The 17952-nt window shown below is 44.5% G+C and overlaps 1 protein-coding gene across 1 annotated transcript in view; it reads left to right on the forward strand.

Moving 5' to 3' along the window:
* The first annotated feature begins 791 nt into the window (after positions 1 to 791).
* The window catches only part of LOC147439139 (sugar transporter ERD6-like 4), an 82163-nt gene continuing 65002 nt past the window's right edge, over positions 792 to 17952 (forward strand). Inside the window, exon 1 of the mRNA XM_086485041.1 lies at positions 792 to 1255. Within this exon, the coding sequence (XP_086341167.1) occupies positions 1043 to 1255 (213 nt within the window). The 5' untranslated portion in view covers positions 792 to 1042. The remainder of the gene's footprint in view (positions 1256 to 17952) is intronic.

The raw sequence follows: 17952 nt of genomic DNA on the forward strand, positions 1-17952 counted from the left end.
CTCATGTGGAGACCAAGTGGTAAAAAACGATTTGTTACAACAAAAGGGGGACATGCAACATCTTGGATAGGTGCTCATGTGGAGACCCAAGCAGTCAATTTTATTTGTTGTGGCAGAAGGGGGGTAGACAATATCTATAGCAAATAACCCCTACCCAAGGTCCGGTTATGGGAACGCCCAAACACCACCTCGAAAAAGCACATTGAGCCAATGAGTTGCACCATATTGTTGAGTGCAGAGATAAGTTTGAAGTATATAAACAAATAAGAAGTTGCTATTGTGTCAAGGAAACCGCGTCCATCCCAAAAGGGGATGGATAGGTGTGTTTTCGATGTGCAAATTGCTAAATCTTGTGCATATGCACTTCACAATATATATCTTGCCATGCATCATAGCTTTTGCGTATGCAATGGGAGTCACAAACAAGTTAATAATAGCTTTCGATCCCCTCCATGCGCGAGGCATTGATACCTACTCTTTTTTCTGTCACCCTAGAAATACCATCACCATTTCTTGATTAAACTCTTTTTTTGACAACCTTCACCTATGATTCTGGAGGAAGCTGGAACCTTGTTAGCCAAAAATTCACCAGAGAGCCTTCCAAGTTCCTCTACCATGTGAACCCAGCCCTGGTCGAAACTATAGTTTTCGAAAGCCACAAGGAAGGACAAGGCCAAAAGACTAGGCATTGTCAAGCTGCCAGCTGGTCTGGTTCGATTGGACAAGAAGCTTTTCATATATTTTTTTTGTTTTGGCAGTAAATTTCTTGACACACATCATTCAGACACGAGCATTAGCACACCATCCTCGCTCCCGATCACAAGCCGCGAAACAGTGTCTCTCTTTTCACTCTCGCGCTCCCTCTCTCCACCCACATCGTCTTCCAAGTTCCCTCATAATCGTCCCACAGGCTCTCTCTCTCTCTCTCTCTCTCTCTCTCTCTCTCTCTTAAATCCACATACTCAGGCGCGCGCGTACGCAGACATTGCAAATACAGATACCCTTGCTTCCTCCACGCGCAGAGACCATTTGTTCCTTCTTCATGGAGGCTCACGCAGTGGATCTACGCAACAACAACAACGAAATTCAGGAGCCCCTCTTGCCTGACCATCATCATCATCATCATCGGCGTAGGCGAGGAGCTAGTCGTAGCAGGAAGTCGAGGAGTTCACGAAGAGCTTTTAGTCAAAGTACTAACATAGCCCTCATCTGTACTGCTGTTGTATGCCTCGGCCCAATACAATATGGCTTCTGTGTAAGCATTCTCAACTCATTCTCCATGCTAAGCATCAATGTCATTCGTCTGAGTATGCTTGAAGTTATTTCTGTGCACTTGTTTTTGTGCTGTTGCAATGTTCCATAGGTTAGCCAACCTACCTCTTCATGAGGTAGAGGCATCCCGCTTCTTGGAATGCTTATGATTTTATGTGGAATATGTTCCGACATGTAAGGGCGAAAACATAACTGCATGCTACTGCAAGACTGGCAGGTCAATGACACCTGTGTCTAAGTTGTGCATCTGTATTGTGGACATTTTTCCGGGTTCTAAGTGAACTGTATTTCTCTCGCTCTCGAGTTATGCATACGGATGCAATGTGAATAGGTCTGGTCAGCCAATTAACCACAAAGAGTGAGAGACACAATGGTTAATTTGATATCATCAAATTTACCTTTGTTGCAATCTGAGAAGCTTAGAGTACCAAAGCTGCCCTCTTCAGTTTCATGACATGCAACCCCAGGCATTGCCTTAAGGTTTGTATTAGTAGGCATTACCTTATGGACTGTGCCGTAGTCTTCTTTCCTGCTCACATAGTTTAGAAGAGGTTATCTTTTATCTGCTTGCATGGATACGAATTTTGGTTTGTATTGGAACAGACGGCACCAAAATGTCCGGGACAATAAAGATGGCAAGTTGTTTCTCGCACTCAAAATTGCAGATAACTGATCTGGCTTCCAGATTTTATCACATACTATGCATAGGAGTTAATACTTTTTACAAGATTTTCTGAAATATGTGGGGCAGTTTAGCACATAAATGGCACTCCACATTGTGGGATTATAAGCAATTTAACGGTGACAATCAGTTAGAATTGATAACAACCTGATCTGAATGTTCAAGAGGTGGATCATTAACGTCCTCTACTTGCCTGATTCCATACTGGTGCACAATGGAAAATCTAGTCTCCGACATTTTGAAGGTGAATCTCAAAAATTCCAATCATGTGCTTTATACTTGAGGTTAAAATACCTCTTGCTGTTCCACACAATAAGTCACTCAAGGGCAAGCATAACACATTTGGGATTCACGTTGTTTGCATGTAGATAGCTTTGTCTTTGCTTGTCACATCTGTATGTTGTGGCATGACCTAGACTGGACCTGAAGAGAAGAGAAGAGGAGTCGACCCAAATAGGCACTGGAGCAAGGGACCTAAATTTTTGCAAAGCGACCTAGAAATTGCGGCAGAATTTGCACCATGATTTGCGGTGGAAAATGCAGGTTATGATGTGACATCTGGATGTTGGAAGAGCTTTTTGTACTAGTTATTGAAAACATTGACTTTTTGAGCTTTTGGGGCTTTGAGTTTTTTACAAGCAATCAACTTTTGTGCTTTTGAGCACTTGTAAAAGCAGAGGCGGAGAGCATATAAACTAATGTCCTTGGGGGGAGAGTCATTCTTAGTCTTGTGTAGGTGTAGTACAAAAATCAATAATTAAAGAAATATCGGAAGGGGTGAGCGCCATTGTATCTGGGAGTGGAACTTTGCCACTCCGTGTCTCGTCTCAAGTGTGAAGATCTCTTTTCCGTTCAAGTGCTTAAGAGCTAAAGTTGTTTCCAGTAGTTCTTTGCAATCGACATGTGGTCCCTTACCGGTTACGTTGCCTTCTCCAAAGTGGATGAGGAGGCATGGCGACTTTGTTTATGCTGGTGGCCATGTGGAGAGCATGGTAGAATTTCGAGCATGGTAGAATTTCACGTCACTTGAAAGAGAAACTGAAACCGAAGACAATGAGACAAATAGAGAGAGAGAGAGAGAGAGAGAGAGAGAGAGAGAAGAGAGAGAGGAGAGAGAGAGAGAGAGAGAGAGAGAGAGAGAGAGAGGAGAGAGAGAGAGAAGACACGGTATGCCAGGTCCGAAACCCTCAAGGGCCCCCTTGCTCTGTTGCGAGATCAAGTACTTGCTTTATTACTTGCATCGACGATGTTCGTTGGAATCTTCAGTTTTTTCTTAGATCGGAGTGGTGGGGCTGACAGTTTTCACCTGGCGGGATTCGTCGACCGAATCCATGTGTGTTGTTAGTAAAGGGATCGGATCCTTTTGTAGAAGTAGAATCGACTGAGCTTTGATACAATTGTAATAGACTTGGAGACTTGGACACACCAAGTCGAGAACAGAGAGATTGGCCCCAAAGACTGGCGCAACTTTCGGTATTTCTTTATTATTATTGCTTCGCAAAGTACAATATCCGAGGGTCAGCGTCTCAACAGTGTTCCCAAGTGTATCTGCTTGAGACTCAGGCCTTAACACTATATTTAAAGGCCCTGGGCCTTCCAAAAGCATTGCACATGAAAAGCTTCAAGTTTAAAAGCATCTGTGTTCCAAAAGCTCATGCTAAGGGTGCTAGCGCAAATTGCAAAAATCCATTTAGGTTCCATGTCAGCAACATAATTTGTGGAGGTTTGTACGGTCAACCACTTCAGCAACGTAAATCACGGGTCCGTACAATTACCAGGTCATCAACCCCCTTTACACCTTCTTTTTAGCATATATTGGGCCCCATCGGACATGACCTATAAGTTTGTACTACTTATAAAATTGAAAGTCCTTCCATTTTTGGCTTCTCGGCTTGGTTTTGCAAGTTGTTACCACTTCTTTTGCATCTTTCAGTGGGGCTCTGACCTCTTTCTGTCCGGAGTTTGTCCTATAGGTCATGCTACGTCAGCACTTTGTGACATCGGTGGCTCCTAGATCGAAGAAGATAAGTGCTTTATGGCCACGAATCTTTCCATAGACTTTGCATAATTCCTTGGAAGCATTGGGTACATAAATTGCATAAGTATCTTGAACAAGTCTCACTGAGGTTCTGGCTTTCTTGATGGACGTTGCTTTGGAGGTTTTACATAGGAAGTATGTCCTGTTTGGAAGCACTCAAAGCACCACCTTTTCCTTGAAGAGTATCTCGTTGGTGGGAGGTCGATTGTGGTTGTGTAGGTACATTCGAAGTGTTGTGAGAACCTTGAGAATTTGTGCGTTGTGGTCGTGCAGGTAGAGTCGAAGCATCGTGAGAACCTTAAGAATTTGTGGTAGGTTGAGGATTTTGTGCAATTGCCGGTTGGTCGTCAGTTGTTGTAAGTACGAGTCTTTCCTTCCTGAGTTTGTAGCCAACCGCAACATGGTCCATGAGCTCTTGGATGGTAGAGACTTGCTTGGACAAATAGTATTCTTGAAGTGGTGACGACACTCCTATGGTGTAGCACTCACATTGATCCTCCAAGGTTATCAATTTGGAGAAAGAGACTGGGAGGTAGATATTCAAAAACCTCTGGTTGTAGTCGTTCATAGTTTCAGTGGCCAGCATTTGCAAGTTACCCCATTTTGTGAGAAGTTGAGTTTCAAACAAGGAGGTCATGTGACTTCGGGCAAAAATATTCTTGAAAGCTTGCCAGGTCCTTGGAGTGTGAGGCTTTGTGGCACCATTGCATAGCATTGTCTTTGAAAAAGGTGATAAGCTCAAGAGATTTTGGATTCTTTTGTGTAGTTTCCGGACAGTGCAACCATATTTCTGAAAACTCTTACAATTGGAATAGAGGATTATGTAGTTTGTCAAGAAGATGCCATTGACTTTTCTGGTGCCGGAGTAGGAAAAACTTGAGGCAATAGAGGTGGCAACATATAGTTTAGAAACTGTTGGAAGTCCTGCAGAATAGATAGATACTTGAGGATGCTTCGTGAGTATGTCGCGGAGTTCATCGAGGGGGAACCGCAAATACTTGGTGGAATCAAGAAGCGCCATCTTGTTTTTGAGGATCGGTTTGCCTGTTAGAAGCGTAGATGCCTAAAGCTCTGATACCACTCTAATGGGAGGGCATCACGTGCCAATTGAAAAGAACAAATTGGACAGACTTTTAACACTTCAAAACAACTAAACAGGGAAAGAAAGTGAAGATCTACACGGTAGACATGGAGTCGCAGAGCTCCACATTGAGATCACTGGCCCCAAAACCTCCGCATTCCTTCCGGTATTTCTTTTATATTGCTTCACAAAAGGTACAATTATTGGGGAGCTGTCTCTGCTTTTGCTCACACAAGAATGCCAAAAAGAGCCCCCAAGGCTTGTATTTGAAGGCCCTTGGCCCCAAAAAGCAATCGATATGGAAAGCTGTGCCCTCAAAAGCACTCCGACCCAAAAATTGGCATCTAGAGGGTGTTTTTGCGGTTTATGGATCATCTGTATAGTTTTGCGTTTTGCGGGCTATCCGTATAGTTGCCACGTCATCATCTTTTATGGATGAATTTGGTATGACCTCTTTGCATACTAATAACAGGCCCCCCTCTTCAGCTGAGTTGCTACGTCAGCACTTAGTGACAATAGAAGAGGTGGATCCACCTTTATAGGTTTTGCAAGTGTAGTTTTTGTGAGCGTCTAACCAAAAACAGTGGAAGTAATGGTGGTCTCCTGAATGCTGAGTTGAAGCTCTAAGAGTGCCGGGTGGATTTGGTGGTGGAGTTAGTTCAAAGTTACTCATAAGGGGAATGGGAACGGGGGCCTCCAGAACGTTTTTGGAAACCCCCCCCCGAAAAGCGGAATGGGAACAGGGTTGGAACAATAAGCTAGCTTAATTAGGTTGGATTCAACCTATATGTTAGTAGAGAGCCATACACACTCATTAGTCCAAGTAGAATCTTATTTAGGCATGCTTTGCAATGATACTTCAGTTTTAAGGCTTACACGCGATTGCGCACTACACACAACATATGAATTGGGATCATCCTTTACAAAAGCATCTTGATTCTTCATAGAGAGACCATTAACTCAAAGTTGAATAGAGTCCAAACTACATAAAAGCTTGAAGCAAAAAGATGATAGAAAATAAAGATGGCTTACAAGGCAAGCCAAGGCGATACAAAAAGACATGTAGAGGCTAGAGTGCTAAATAACAAATGTAAGAGCCACTAGGTGACATTTCAAGACTCAATCACTCATGTGGTAGTGCAATACAAAAAGGGTGCAAAGCCGGCGGCCACAAAGGAAACAAATATCAAAAACCAATGAGCAATGAGTCATGACTCATGCCTGATGTTCACCTCTGGGTAGTGGCAGAAGAGCATCCCACCTCCCAATCTGTAGTGGAGTCTTGGACGTCGTGAATATCATCCCAATCCTCCTGCATATTGTTGCTAAATTGGCTTTATCTTACAGAAAAATAATTCTAAATGAATTATTGGATTTATAAGTGAGAGGGTTTTCTCGCTTTGGAACACCAAGGAAAAATAATTCTAAATGAATTATTGGAATTTTAAGTGAGGGCTTTTCTCACTAGAGACATCAGAGTACAAAGTATTCCTAGTGCATCATTCAAAGTAATGACGGGAGCACTGAGAACGGGAATATCTGTAAGGCCACCAGGAACGCGTACTTTTGATGCGTCACATCGGATGGGTGACAGGAAGCATCGAAAAGAAGTATCCGACCATCCGGGAACGGACATCTCTGATGCGTCATAGGATGGGTGACATAGAGCATCGTGAAGGAGATTGTACCGTAAGTTCGGTAGGAAAGGACTAGGTGATGGGTATTCCTGATGCGTCACAAGGTGGGTGACAGGTGCATCGAAAAAGGGGATATCCATAGTCGAGAGGAAATCCGAAATGGAAAAGAGGAATACACGTAAAGACGCAAGCACAAGAATAAAGATGGGTTCTGAGAAGCTTTTCTTAAAAAGCGGAATATTTTAATGAGTTTTCCGGGAAGAGCAAACGCTTTCCCGCGAGGAATCTATGTTTGCATTGCATTCGTGCATGTGGTTGCATCCAGGGACGCCTGGGAAGTGTTGTGAAAAGCATTGTTTTAAACTTATAAGGTTTTATTGAGTTTTTGGGTAGGTTCAGACCAATTTTAAAATATGCCGGCCGTCCACTTAATAAGTGGGCAGCCACTTAGAAAATAAAGCAACAAAACTAGCTAGTGAATTCTCTCTCCCTATTTCGGATAGAAAAAAAATAAAAAAATGGCCGCGATCTCTACGCGAGTAGCTATTCGTGCAGTGGTGAAGGACCTATAAAAGCACCACATGCCCTCACTGAAAAGAGGTGGCCAGCGCCAGCAAGAGAAGACTCTGCCGCCAAAAGACGCGAGAGATCGCGAGACTAAGAAGCACGGAAGTCGCTTTTCCCGCACAAGAGCGACAGGTATCTATTGTGGATTCGCCATACGAATTGTTGTCGCGTGTTTGCGTGTGTGTTTGCATGTACTTCATCGCGAAGGAGAAGCGAGAAGGCTTTGGCCTACGCTTGGGAATTCCGGAAACGGAATTCGGAAATTGTCTGCGGAGTCTCAACTCCGAGTACAGACGGAAAAAGGATTGAGAGCTCGTCTCTCGGATTTCCCTTACGGGAAGGAACGACCATCGAGTTAGAGATTTAGAACGGAGGGGTTTTCTCCGGTTCTTGTGCTTGTAAAAGATTCTCCCTAATAAATAATTCTCTTTAAGGGGGGGGGACTAGCCCATCTTCTGGTCCCCAATACTGTGTCGATCTTCTCACTCTCTCTCTCTCTATTTATTTCTCTCTATATCCTTTGGCTTCAGTATTAAGTGATAAATTCTATTTATCCGAGTATATTTTATATTGCTATGTGCTCCCGTTTGTGACAGTAATACGGCCGCGATCTCTACGCGAGCAGCTATTCGTGCAGTGGTCAAGGAGCTATAAAAGCACCACAAGCCCTCACTGAAAAGAGGTTGCCAGCGCCAGCAAGAGAAGACTCTGCCGCCAGAGGACGCGAGACTAAGAAGCACGGAAGTCGCTTTTCCCGCGCAAGAGAGACAAGTATCTATTGTGGATTTGCCATACGAATTGTTGTCGCGTGTTTGCGTGTGTGTTTGCAGGTACTTCATCGCGAAGGAGAAGCGAGAAGGCTTTGGCCTACGCTTGGGAATTTCGGAAACGGAATTCGGAAATTGTCTGCGGAGTCTCAACTCCGAGTACAAACGGAAAAAGGATTGAGAGCTCGTCTCTCGGATTTCCCTTACGGGAAGGAACGACCATCGAGTCAGAGATTTAGAACGGAGGGGTTTTCTCCGGTTCTTGTGCTTGTAAAAAGATTCTCCCTAATAAAGAATTCTCTTTAAGGGGGGGGACCAGCCCATCTTCTGGTCCCCAGTACTGTGTCGATCTTCTCACTCTCTCTCTCTCTATTTATTTCTCTCTATATCCTTTGGCTTCAGTATTAAGTGATAAATTCTATTTATCCGAGTATATTTTATATTGTTATGCGCTCCCGTTTGTAACAGTGGTATCAGAGCATGGTCTCCTCTCTTTCTCTGTAAAGGAGGAGGATTCTGGAAAGATACAGGAAGAAGCCATGACAAACCAAGAGAGAAGTAAGCAGGCGGAACCCTAAGCCCTGCAGGAAAAGCTTGCAGAGTTGGGGAAAATTTTTCTCTTTGCAAGAAGTCGACACAAGAGTTGGGATTCTCTGAAAAGGCGACGAGCGTGATGCTCAAGAACCTAGAGAATCCAAGGAGCGGAATGCTCAAGATCCTTCAGAACCCAGAAAACATCCATTAACATCAATCCATAACCATAGCCAAGAAATCCCATCATTCCGGGAAGGATATGAAGAAGGTCTTTAGACCTCAGAACACTCCGGTCAAGTTTGATACTTTTGACGGATGGGAAGATGTCCCAAAAGCTAACGCTTTCATTCGACAGTTTGAAGTTGCCTTTGCAAGCGGCAATTTCTAAAAAGCGTCGAAGGTGAGGCATGTGACCGAACACCTCAAGGGGGATTGCAAGTACTTGGTGGTATACCAAAGCTCTGCAAGGAACTTACAACAAGACTTGGATTCAATTCAAGGCTGAATTTTTCGACAATTTTTTTTTTTCTCTACGCTTTGAGGAAGGCATCAAAGATGATTGGGATCGGTTTGCCCAATAGGAACACGAGTGACTCAAAGCAAGTAGTGGTTCATTCTTGCCAAGGTAGCTCCACTCTTGATTCTCTTCGAGGAAGGAAAGATAAAGAAATTTAACGAAGGACTTTTGCTCAAATTCTGCAGACGCATCTGCAAGATACTTTGCAGCAAATGGTGGAGTCAACGATAAAAGCTGAAAGTGTACACCTTAGTGTACATAGACTTTAATCTTCACAGTGTGAAGGGAACCATTGAACACAGAAACAATGAATTTTTGTTACCTCTCCTCGAAGGATACGTTGCTATCTGGAGAAAGTTTGGAGTAAGGGAATTCAATCTATAACTCATGAGATTTTGAACAAAAGACCCTCGAACTTTAAGTGAGAGGGCAGGTTTTCAATCAAAAGTTACATCTTTGAGGAAATCATAAAGTGCATTGTGCTTGTTTGCTCTTTTGCACAAGATATGGTTATGTCTAACCGGGACTACCACTCTCGAGTGTTTATGAGAGCAGGATCAAATTGAAACATTGTTTTCTGAGATGAATTGGTTTGCTTAACTAGCCGGAAGGTCAACTATTGATTTGGTATCCAGTAATTCTCGAACAGATTACGTGTTACTGCGGGTAGGAAATTATGACGGAACCATTTTGAGCTTTCCAGCAAAGAAAAGCTTTCATTAAGCTTGAATACTCTTAAAGCCCACACCCCCTACCCGGTAAGGGAAGATATGGTAGTGCTTTTTGCACAAGTGAATGAACACTCTTTATGAGGGGAAGGAACAAGCGACGACTACGGCCTGTGCTTGAGGAATCCAAGGATTAAAATCCTAGATTATTTGATGAGTGGGTTTTGCTCTAAGATGGAGCCAAGGGATCGTCAAGTTGAGCGTCTTCTCTCTTAAGAATCTTACGAAGGGAAGGTAATTTCCCAGGTTCACCGAAACTTTAACACGCTTAAGAATTATGTACACTTTTGAGTACATGGATAACACACGAAGATGCAGACCTATGCCAAGGAATTGGACGAGAGTTTGTTATACTCTTTTGAGGGCCTTTTTGAGCGCAAGGATATTCCGACACGAGAATCTCTATTTGAGATGTGTTCGGTAGAAGGAATTTGAGTTTCTCTATGGAGAAGAGGTTTTCTGATGGTCGTTGATCATTGAGTACGCTATGTGCTTTTACCATTACAGTAGCAACTTTTGGTTGCGGTATATGTTTCTCCATGAGCAGGTGAAGTAGCATTTACACGCTGCAGGAATAAATTCGAACTATTCTGTTCGTAAGAATATAATTCGCCAACCGTTTCAAAATGGTAAGAATTACATATGGGAGAACATCCCTGAGAATCAAAGAGGGTTCGCTCTATTGTAGACTAGGTTTGAACGTACGTTCAGAAAATGCTATGGCTAGAATCCTATCTGCCTGAGATTTTGCAAGGCGTCATTGATGCAAGGAGGAAAAGATTGGAAGGAAGTGCGCCGTGCACAAGGAATCTTCGGATTGGAACCGTTCGCCTACGTTGAGCGACGACCCGAAACAAGAACCTTCTTTAAGGTGATCACACACTTTGTTTGTGAAGGAAGACATCGAGATTAATACTCTTATGATTTGGGCATTCCCTATGTGGGAGGACAGAAGAGGTTTAATATCCTGAGGACTAATAGCGCAAGGTTATGCGCAAGGACATAGACCTAAATTTATTTTTAGGAGGATGATTCTTCTCGGGATTGAGAAGGTGGAATTGAGTTAACAGATTCTCGGAAAGACGCGAATGACGAGTTCTTACATGGCTCGTAAGTTTAATGAATGGTGAAGGATATCCTCGAGGTACTAGAGGAAGGACATGAACTGGTAAGGTAAGTATTGAATTATTGAATTTTTGTTTAATTTAATTTCTGAGTTCTCTTTTGAGAAAGGACTGGCTCAACTCACCATTGAGCAAGATTTGAAATTTTCCGGTTTCTCCCCGGCAGTTCAGTTGGACCTCTACAGTTGAGGACAATTGTTTATAAGTGAGGGATGTTGCTAAATTGGCTTTATCTTACATAAAAATAATTCTAAATGAATTATTGGATTTATAAGTGAGAGGGTTTTCTCGCTTTGGAACACCAAGGAAAAATAATTCTAAATGAATTATTGGAATTTTAAGTGAGAGGGTTTTTCTCACTAGAGACATCCGATTACAGGGTGTTCCTAGTGCGTCGTTCAAAGTAATGACGGGAGCATTGAGAACGGGAATATCTGTAAGGCCACCAGGAACAGGTACTTCTGATGCGTCACATCGGATGGGTGATAGGAAGCATCGGAAAGAAGTATCCGACCATTCGGGAACGGACATCTCTGATGCGTCATAGGATGGGTGACATAGAGCATCGTGAAGGAGATTGTACCGTAAGTTCGGTAGGAAAGGACTAGGTGATGGGTATTCCTGATGCGTCACAAGGTGGGTGACAGGTGCATCGAAAAAGGGGATATCCATAGTCGAGAGGAAATCCGAACTGGAAAAGAGGAATACGCGTAAAGCCGCAAGCACAAGAATAAAGATGGGTTCTGAGAAGCTTTTCTTAAAAAGCGGAATATTTTAATGAGTTTTCCGGGAAGAGCAAACGCTTTCCCGCGAGGAATCTATGTTTGCATTGCATTCGGGCATGTGGTATTGAGTTTTTGGGCAGGTTCAGACCAATTTGAAAATATGCCGGCCGTCCACTTAATAAGTGGGCAGCCACTTAGAAAATAAAGCAACAAAACTAGCCAGTGAATTCTCTCTCCCTATTTCGGATAGGGAAAAAAAAAAAAAAAAAACAGCCACGATCTCTACGCGAGCAGCTATTCGTGCAGTGGTCAAGGAGCTATAAAAGCACCACATGCCCTCACTGAAAAGAGATGGCCAACGCCAACAAGAAAAGACTCTGCCGCCAGAAGACGTGAGAGATCACGAGACTAAGAAGCACGGAAGTCGCTTTTCCCGCACAAGAGCGACAGGTATCTATTGTGGATTCGCCATACGAATTGCTGTCGCGTGTTTGCGTGTGTGTTTGCAGGTACTTCATCGCGAAGGAGAAGCGAGAAGGCTTTGGCCTACGCTTGGGAATTCCGAAAACAGAATTCGGAAATTGTCTGCGGAGTCTCAACTTCGAGTACAGACGGAAAAAGGATTGAGAGCTCGTCTCTCGGATTTCCCTTACGGGAAGGAACGACCATCGAGTCAGAGATTTAGAACGGAGGGGTTTTCTCCGGTTCTTGTGCTTGTAAAAATATTCTCCCTAATAAAGAATTCTCTTTAAGGGGGGGGACCAACCCATCTTCTGGTCCCCAGTACTGTGTCGATCTTCTCACTCTCTCTCTCTCTCTCTCTATTTATTTCTCTCTATATCCTTTGGCTTTAGTATTAAGTGATAAATTCTATTTATCCGAGTATATTTTATATTGTTTTGCGCTCCCGTTTGTGACACATACGCTCATTCTCATGCGTAGATCCTTCTGCCTCTCCAAGCACCTCTGCCTTTGCCTCTGCCTCTGCCTCCATCTCCCATTGTAGAAAAGGATCTGTCACTTTGGATGCTGACTTTTAAAGCATTCTTAAGTTTGCATTGACAAAAACAAGGTCATTTGCTTTCTCCACTCCAAGTCGGTTTCTCTTTCTAGATGCAATGTGGCTATATACACTCCACAATTGCTCCAAGCAAGAGGAGCTAACCGCTTGGCTGAGAATGCGGACGGTAAGTCGCTGAAGATCGGGACCATCTGAACCATTTTCTTGCCACCACGAGATGGAGGAAATCTTAGTGCGATCAATTTGGGCATCGATTGTCCCAAATGATCCTCGCATATCCTTGTAAAGTGCACGTTAATCCTTGATTTTGGTTGCATGTCACGATCAGGGTGAAGCTTCTTCAAGATGGTGTTCCAATGTGTGTTCATCTCCGAATCATGCTCCTGCCCTGCACTGTGGAACTCTGGGTCCAACACAAAAGCTGCACCATGAAGAGGTGAACTATAGGCATTCCACCTGCTACTGCAAAGGTGTTTGATTTCTTTGAGCCTATCTGGGTCCTTCTCAAGATCTTCAAGCGCCTTGACCATGCGATCCATTGCTTCATAGACCTTGCCAATGCAAGGTTGCATACCATCCATCACTCTAAGCAAGTGGATCACTTGTTTCACCATTTTGTCAATAGTCTTTAGAGACTGCCATAACTCAGGATCCTCTACCTTCTCTGTACAAATGATCCCTGCGACTGTACTTGCACTGGAAGTCTCAGCAAACTCTGTATTGATGAGAGCTGCCGCACTACACTTTGACACTCTACCAAGCGGCTTACCATAAGATAGTTGTAGGCAAAGCGGGTCTCACAATACTTTAGAAGCACTTTGCCCCCCCACCGCTTCAAGAACTTAGCTCGAAGTAAATTGTGGTTGTTGATGAAAGCAACCACCTTGGACGTGGATGCAATGAGAGGCTCTATCCAAGGTAGTTTGCCGAAATTCTTCAAGAGGTTGTTAAGGCAATGTGCCATGCAAAAGGACACCGTGATGTGAGGATAAGCGCCTTCCAAAATAGCTCCGATTGCCCTGTTTGATGCCTCCCCATTGGTGACTAGACCTATCACAAGGTTTGACGCAATGGTCTCTATGGCGGAGGCCCACTCACCGGCAAGGACAATTGCTGATTTTCCCGTCTCCGTGGCGTCATGGGAGTGGGAAAAATACATCTCCCCTTTGAAATAGGCAACAATGCCATGGATTGACCTCCTGCTAGTGTCGCTCCATCCATCCGCAATGAGGGTCACGCCATACTTCGTCCATTGCCTCTTCATGTTGAGAGTTGCCATCTCCACGACGGCCTTCTCTCTATCGAGTAGAGTAGTGGGAAAGGCCTCGGAAGAGGCTGGCACATAGCATGTCCCATACTCTCCAATCCTCGTGCACATGGTCTTGAAGTACTCTGACCTACACATTGCACACGAGGTATTAGAATTTAGGATTTACTATTTGGATGAGAATGAGCATCGAGATAATTGATTGTGAGAAAATTATAGTAAGCCTTACCGAGCCTTTATGAAGGGGATGTGATCATGATAGAAAAGCGGGCAACACTTGCATCCACATCCTCCTTCCTTTTTGGATCGTATGTAGGGTGCGTTGGCGAGAGTTGGGGGTGGAGATCGGAGTAGTATTAGGCATTGAAAATGCCGATCAAAATGATGTCACCGCCGTCTCTGTCGTTGCCGCATTACTATCACCACCAACCAATGAAGAAGGTGCAGAAGAGGGAAAAACCAAGTTGTTGGGGTCGATTGCGGGACGCGTAGGCCTTGCCGCTTCTTTCTCTTCTTTGTTGGCTTTGATGGCGGCATCGTTGGCTTCAAATACCTTCAACAATTGCTCATTGATGGCCTTGCATAGTACTTGTTGTCCCTCTAGCTTAAGGAGGTGAGCACGGACTTTGGTTGTGTCGGATCGCCGTTCGAAGACGCATAGTTTGCACTTGCATGCACGTGCACCACCGGCCTTTTCCAACACTCGGGAATGCACTTCATCTCACCATGATGCTTCATCCTTCTTCTTCTTGGCACCCAAGGGGTCACGTTCACTTGATGCAAAAGCTTGCGTCATAAGTGATGAGACTCGAGAGGAAGAAAGCTTGAGAGAGAGAGAGAGAGAGAGAGAGAGAGAGAGAGAGAGAGAGGGGAGGATGGAGCTCCAAGCTTGAGCCTTGAGGCCCGAGGGAGAGGGAGACGGAGAGAGCGCCTTCAAACTTGAAAGTCGAGGGAAAGGGAGAGATGGAGCGGTGGAGTCTCGACTCTCAAGCTTGAGCCTTGAGGCCCAAGGGAGAGGGAAAGAGGTGATGAATCATGACTCGAGAGAGATGGAGAGATGGAGAGGTGGGGAGTGAGCCTTGAGGGAGAAGTGGAGCCTCAAGCTCGAGCCTTGAGGCTTAAAGCCTTGAGGCCCAAGGGAGAGGGAGAGAGAGGCTTGAGCTTGGCTTGAGGGAGAGAAGAGATCTTGCCGTGACTCTTGAGGAAACTTCAAGCTTGAGCCTTGAGGAAGTACGAAGAAAGAGCAAAGTGGGGCTTACATAGGAGAGGAGAATACCTCCCCCCCCCCCCCCCCCCCCCCCAAAAAAAAAAAAAAAAAACATTCAAAAGCGCCCAACAGCCATTTTTTTAAAACTGCAAAACGGTCATTTTTTCAAAATCCGCGTTCTGGCCAGCCGTTCCGCCTGCTCCGACTCCTGTTCCACCGCCCGTTCCGATTATGCAAGAAACGGAAACGCCCTTCCGGCAGTGTTTCCATTCCGGTCGCCTGGAGTGTGTGGGAACGCGTTCCGAGAACAGGAGGAGCTAGTTCTGCACGTTCCTTGCTACTCTGTGTTGGTTGCATGATTGAAGGAATCATGTAGTTCACAAACTATTGAAAATTCTACAAACGCAATAAATTTCCTGTGGGTGCTTGAAAAGAAATATTAAAAATTCGTTGACGAGAAACTTTCTTCAGATTCCATAATTATTGTAGTTGTAAATCTGTAGGAGAAAAGGATTGGTTTGCTTGGTAAAAAAGCAAACTGGATACCACAGTAACCAGGGACGGGCCGGCACCATGTATCAACGGGAGAATCACTGACACAGACTTTGAAGAGATTGGAAAGAATTGAATTACTTAACACTAGATCACTTTAGAGATGACGCGGAAAGGTGTAGTTCCTCTTCAGAGAGTGCTTGCCCCCAAATAGGTGGCCTTGGCTGTATTTTGTTAGTAGATTCAATAACTGTCTTGTTACGACTTATCTGTTTGTGAGACCACTTCCTCAATTAGAGCACTAAAGGCATTCTGGCCTCTAATTTATAGTCACTTGGCCCCAAAAACAACTCAAAATCACTTGCTAGTTACAACAGTGAGTAAAAGCACTGATAAACATCTGTTTATACAATAACTAACACCCAAAGCATTCCAGCATAAGATATGTGCCACGTAAGCAAAGTGTGCAGATTGCCACATCATTGGTGCAAACGCCGCATCGCAGGCAGCTCGAGTCAAATTTGGGCTCTCCGGTCTATTCGAGTTGGTGTGTGTATGGTGGACACTACCATGTCATGATTTTGTGTGAGAGGCTTCCGGAGCTTGGCAAACATTCAGGGTGATTTTGGGGTCCCATGTCACGTGACACATCGAACCCTATGTGTCCGTGGACAAGCTACATCACGACAAGGGTTCAGTCAGCCCAGTCAGTCTAGATTAGAAGTGATCTGGCACTTTTGTGAGTCTATTCGTAGACCGTACATGCCCAGTCACTTAGTGTAGATGCATATCCTCTGGTTGCACACAGCATGATCATAAGAATTCCCATCAGAATTCTTCAGGGGAATTTTCCAGTGCATTTAGCCCTTTTTTAGCCTATTTTTGACATTTTTCACTTATTATTTTTAAGTGACTTTGTTGGAAAGTAGGTAGGGCAATTTTGCTAAGTTTGTATATAAGCAAACTAGATCTAGCACTTTTTGGCATAAGAGGCAACAGGAGCCAAGCTCAGCAGGCAACTTCTCCAACAAGACCCTTGGTGGATTCCCTCCAAGCCAGAACAACCTCCAGAACCTCCCATAGCGTTTCCATCTTCCGCATCTCATAGCGTTTTCAGCAGATGCACCATCGCTAGCAAGCCCAGCCCTTTGGCGTTTTTGCACCAGATCTTCCCGCAGCATCCCACACCACCTAGCGTTTTTGGAAACACCTTAGCCTAGCGTTTTTGGAAACACCTCAGCCTAGCGTTTTTGCATGTCATAGCGATTGCAGATTTGCAGCAGTAGAAGACGTGCAAATTCAGTGGTAAGAACCTCAGTTTTCAGCTTTAATGAACCTCAGTTTTCAGCCCTAAACCTGCAGATTTTCAGACAAAGACCCACAGGAACAGCCCCCAAATCAGCGTTTTGGACTAGTGGCAGATTTCAGCCCATAGCGTTTTGGGACAGCAGATAAAGGATTTGCAGATTTCAGCCCTTAGGTCGGTCTCGTCGTCCCCGTCGTCATCACCGACATAGCCTAGACTTGCATTAGTCACATGCATTCCCATTGTACCAATTTGTGCAATCATAAGTAGACCACTCTCGCCAACGAGAGTGGGGCCTCCGGAGGAGGGTTTTACGTCTCTGATGTCGTATCTCTCCTCTCTCTCTATCTCTCAGTCTCATACACTTGCACGCACAGTGTCCATTCACTTTGTTTGTGATCATAGCATTCTCTCATTAAGAACGGAAGGCTCTACCTTCCATAAGAACAAAAGGAACCTTGAGCACAGTTCGGAGCACTCATCTTGAGCAAAGCGCAAACATTCATTCTGCTGCACCTAATATTGGTATTCGAGCTTTGGTAGTGTTCTGTATCACTCAAGGAAAGAACCACAAGAATCACAAGATTTTTTTTTGCTTGTTGCGGTCGCACGAACCCAAGTTCGCTTGGGCGTGTCGATTCCTAATCGTGTTTTTGAAGAGTGACAGGAATCCCAAGAAAGAAGGGCTTGTCCAGCCTCCCCTTGTGTCTCTTTTCACTCATTGAGAGCGGACCGTGCACTTAGCGGCCGGCCAATCGACGTGAGGTGGGAAAAAGCAACCTTGGTGTGAGCGCAAGGCCGCCAAGGGGTGCGCCCGCGGAAAAGAGAAGAACTCGGGTGAAGAGAAGATCCTTCTCTAACACAGATTGCAAGCGAAAGAAAACCTCAAGAACCTCAATAACCCAAGACCCCCAAGAACCCAAGTTCCTCGTGAACTTAAGAACCCAAGACCCTCAAGAACCGAACTTAAGACCCAAGACCACAAGA

This window comes from Adiantum capillus-veneris, chromosome 16 (genome assembly GCF_014529385.1).
Source record: "Adiantum capillus-veneris isolate H3 chromosome 16, ASM1452938v2, whole genome shotgun sequence".
NCBI lineage: Eukaryota > Viridiplantae > Streptophyta > Polypodiopsida > Polypodiales > Pteridaceae > Adiantum > Adiantum capillus-veneris.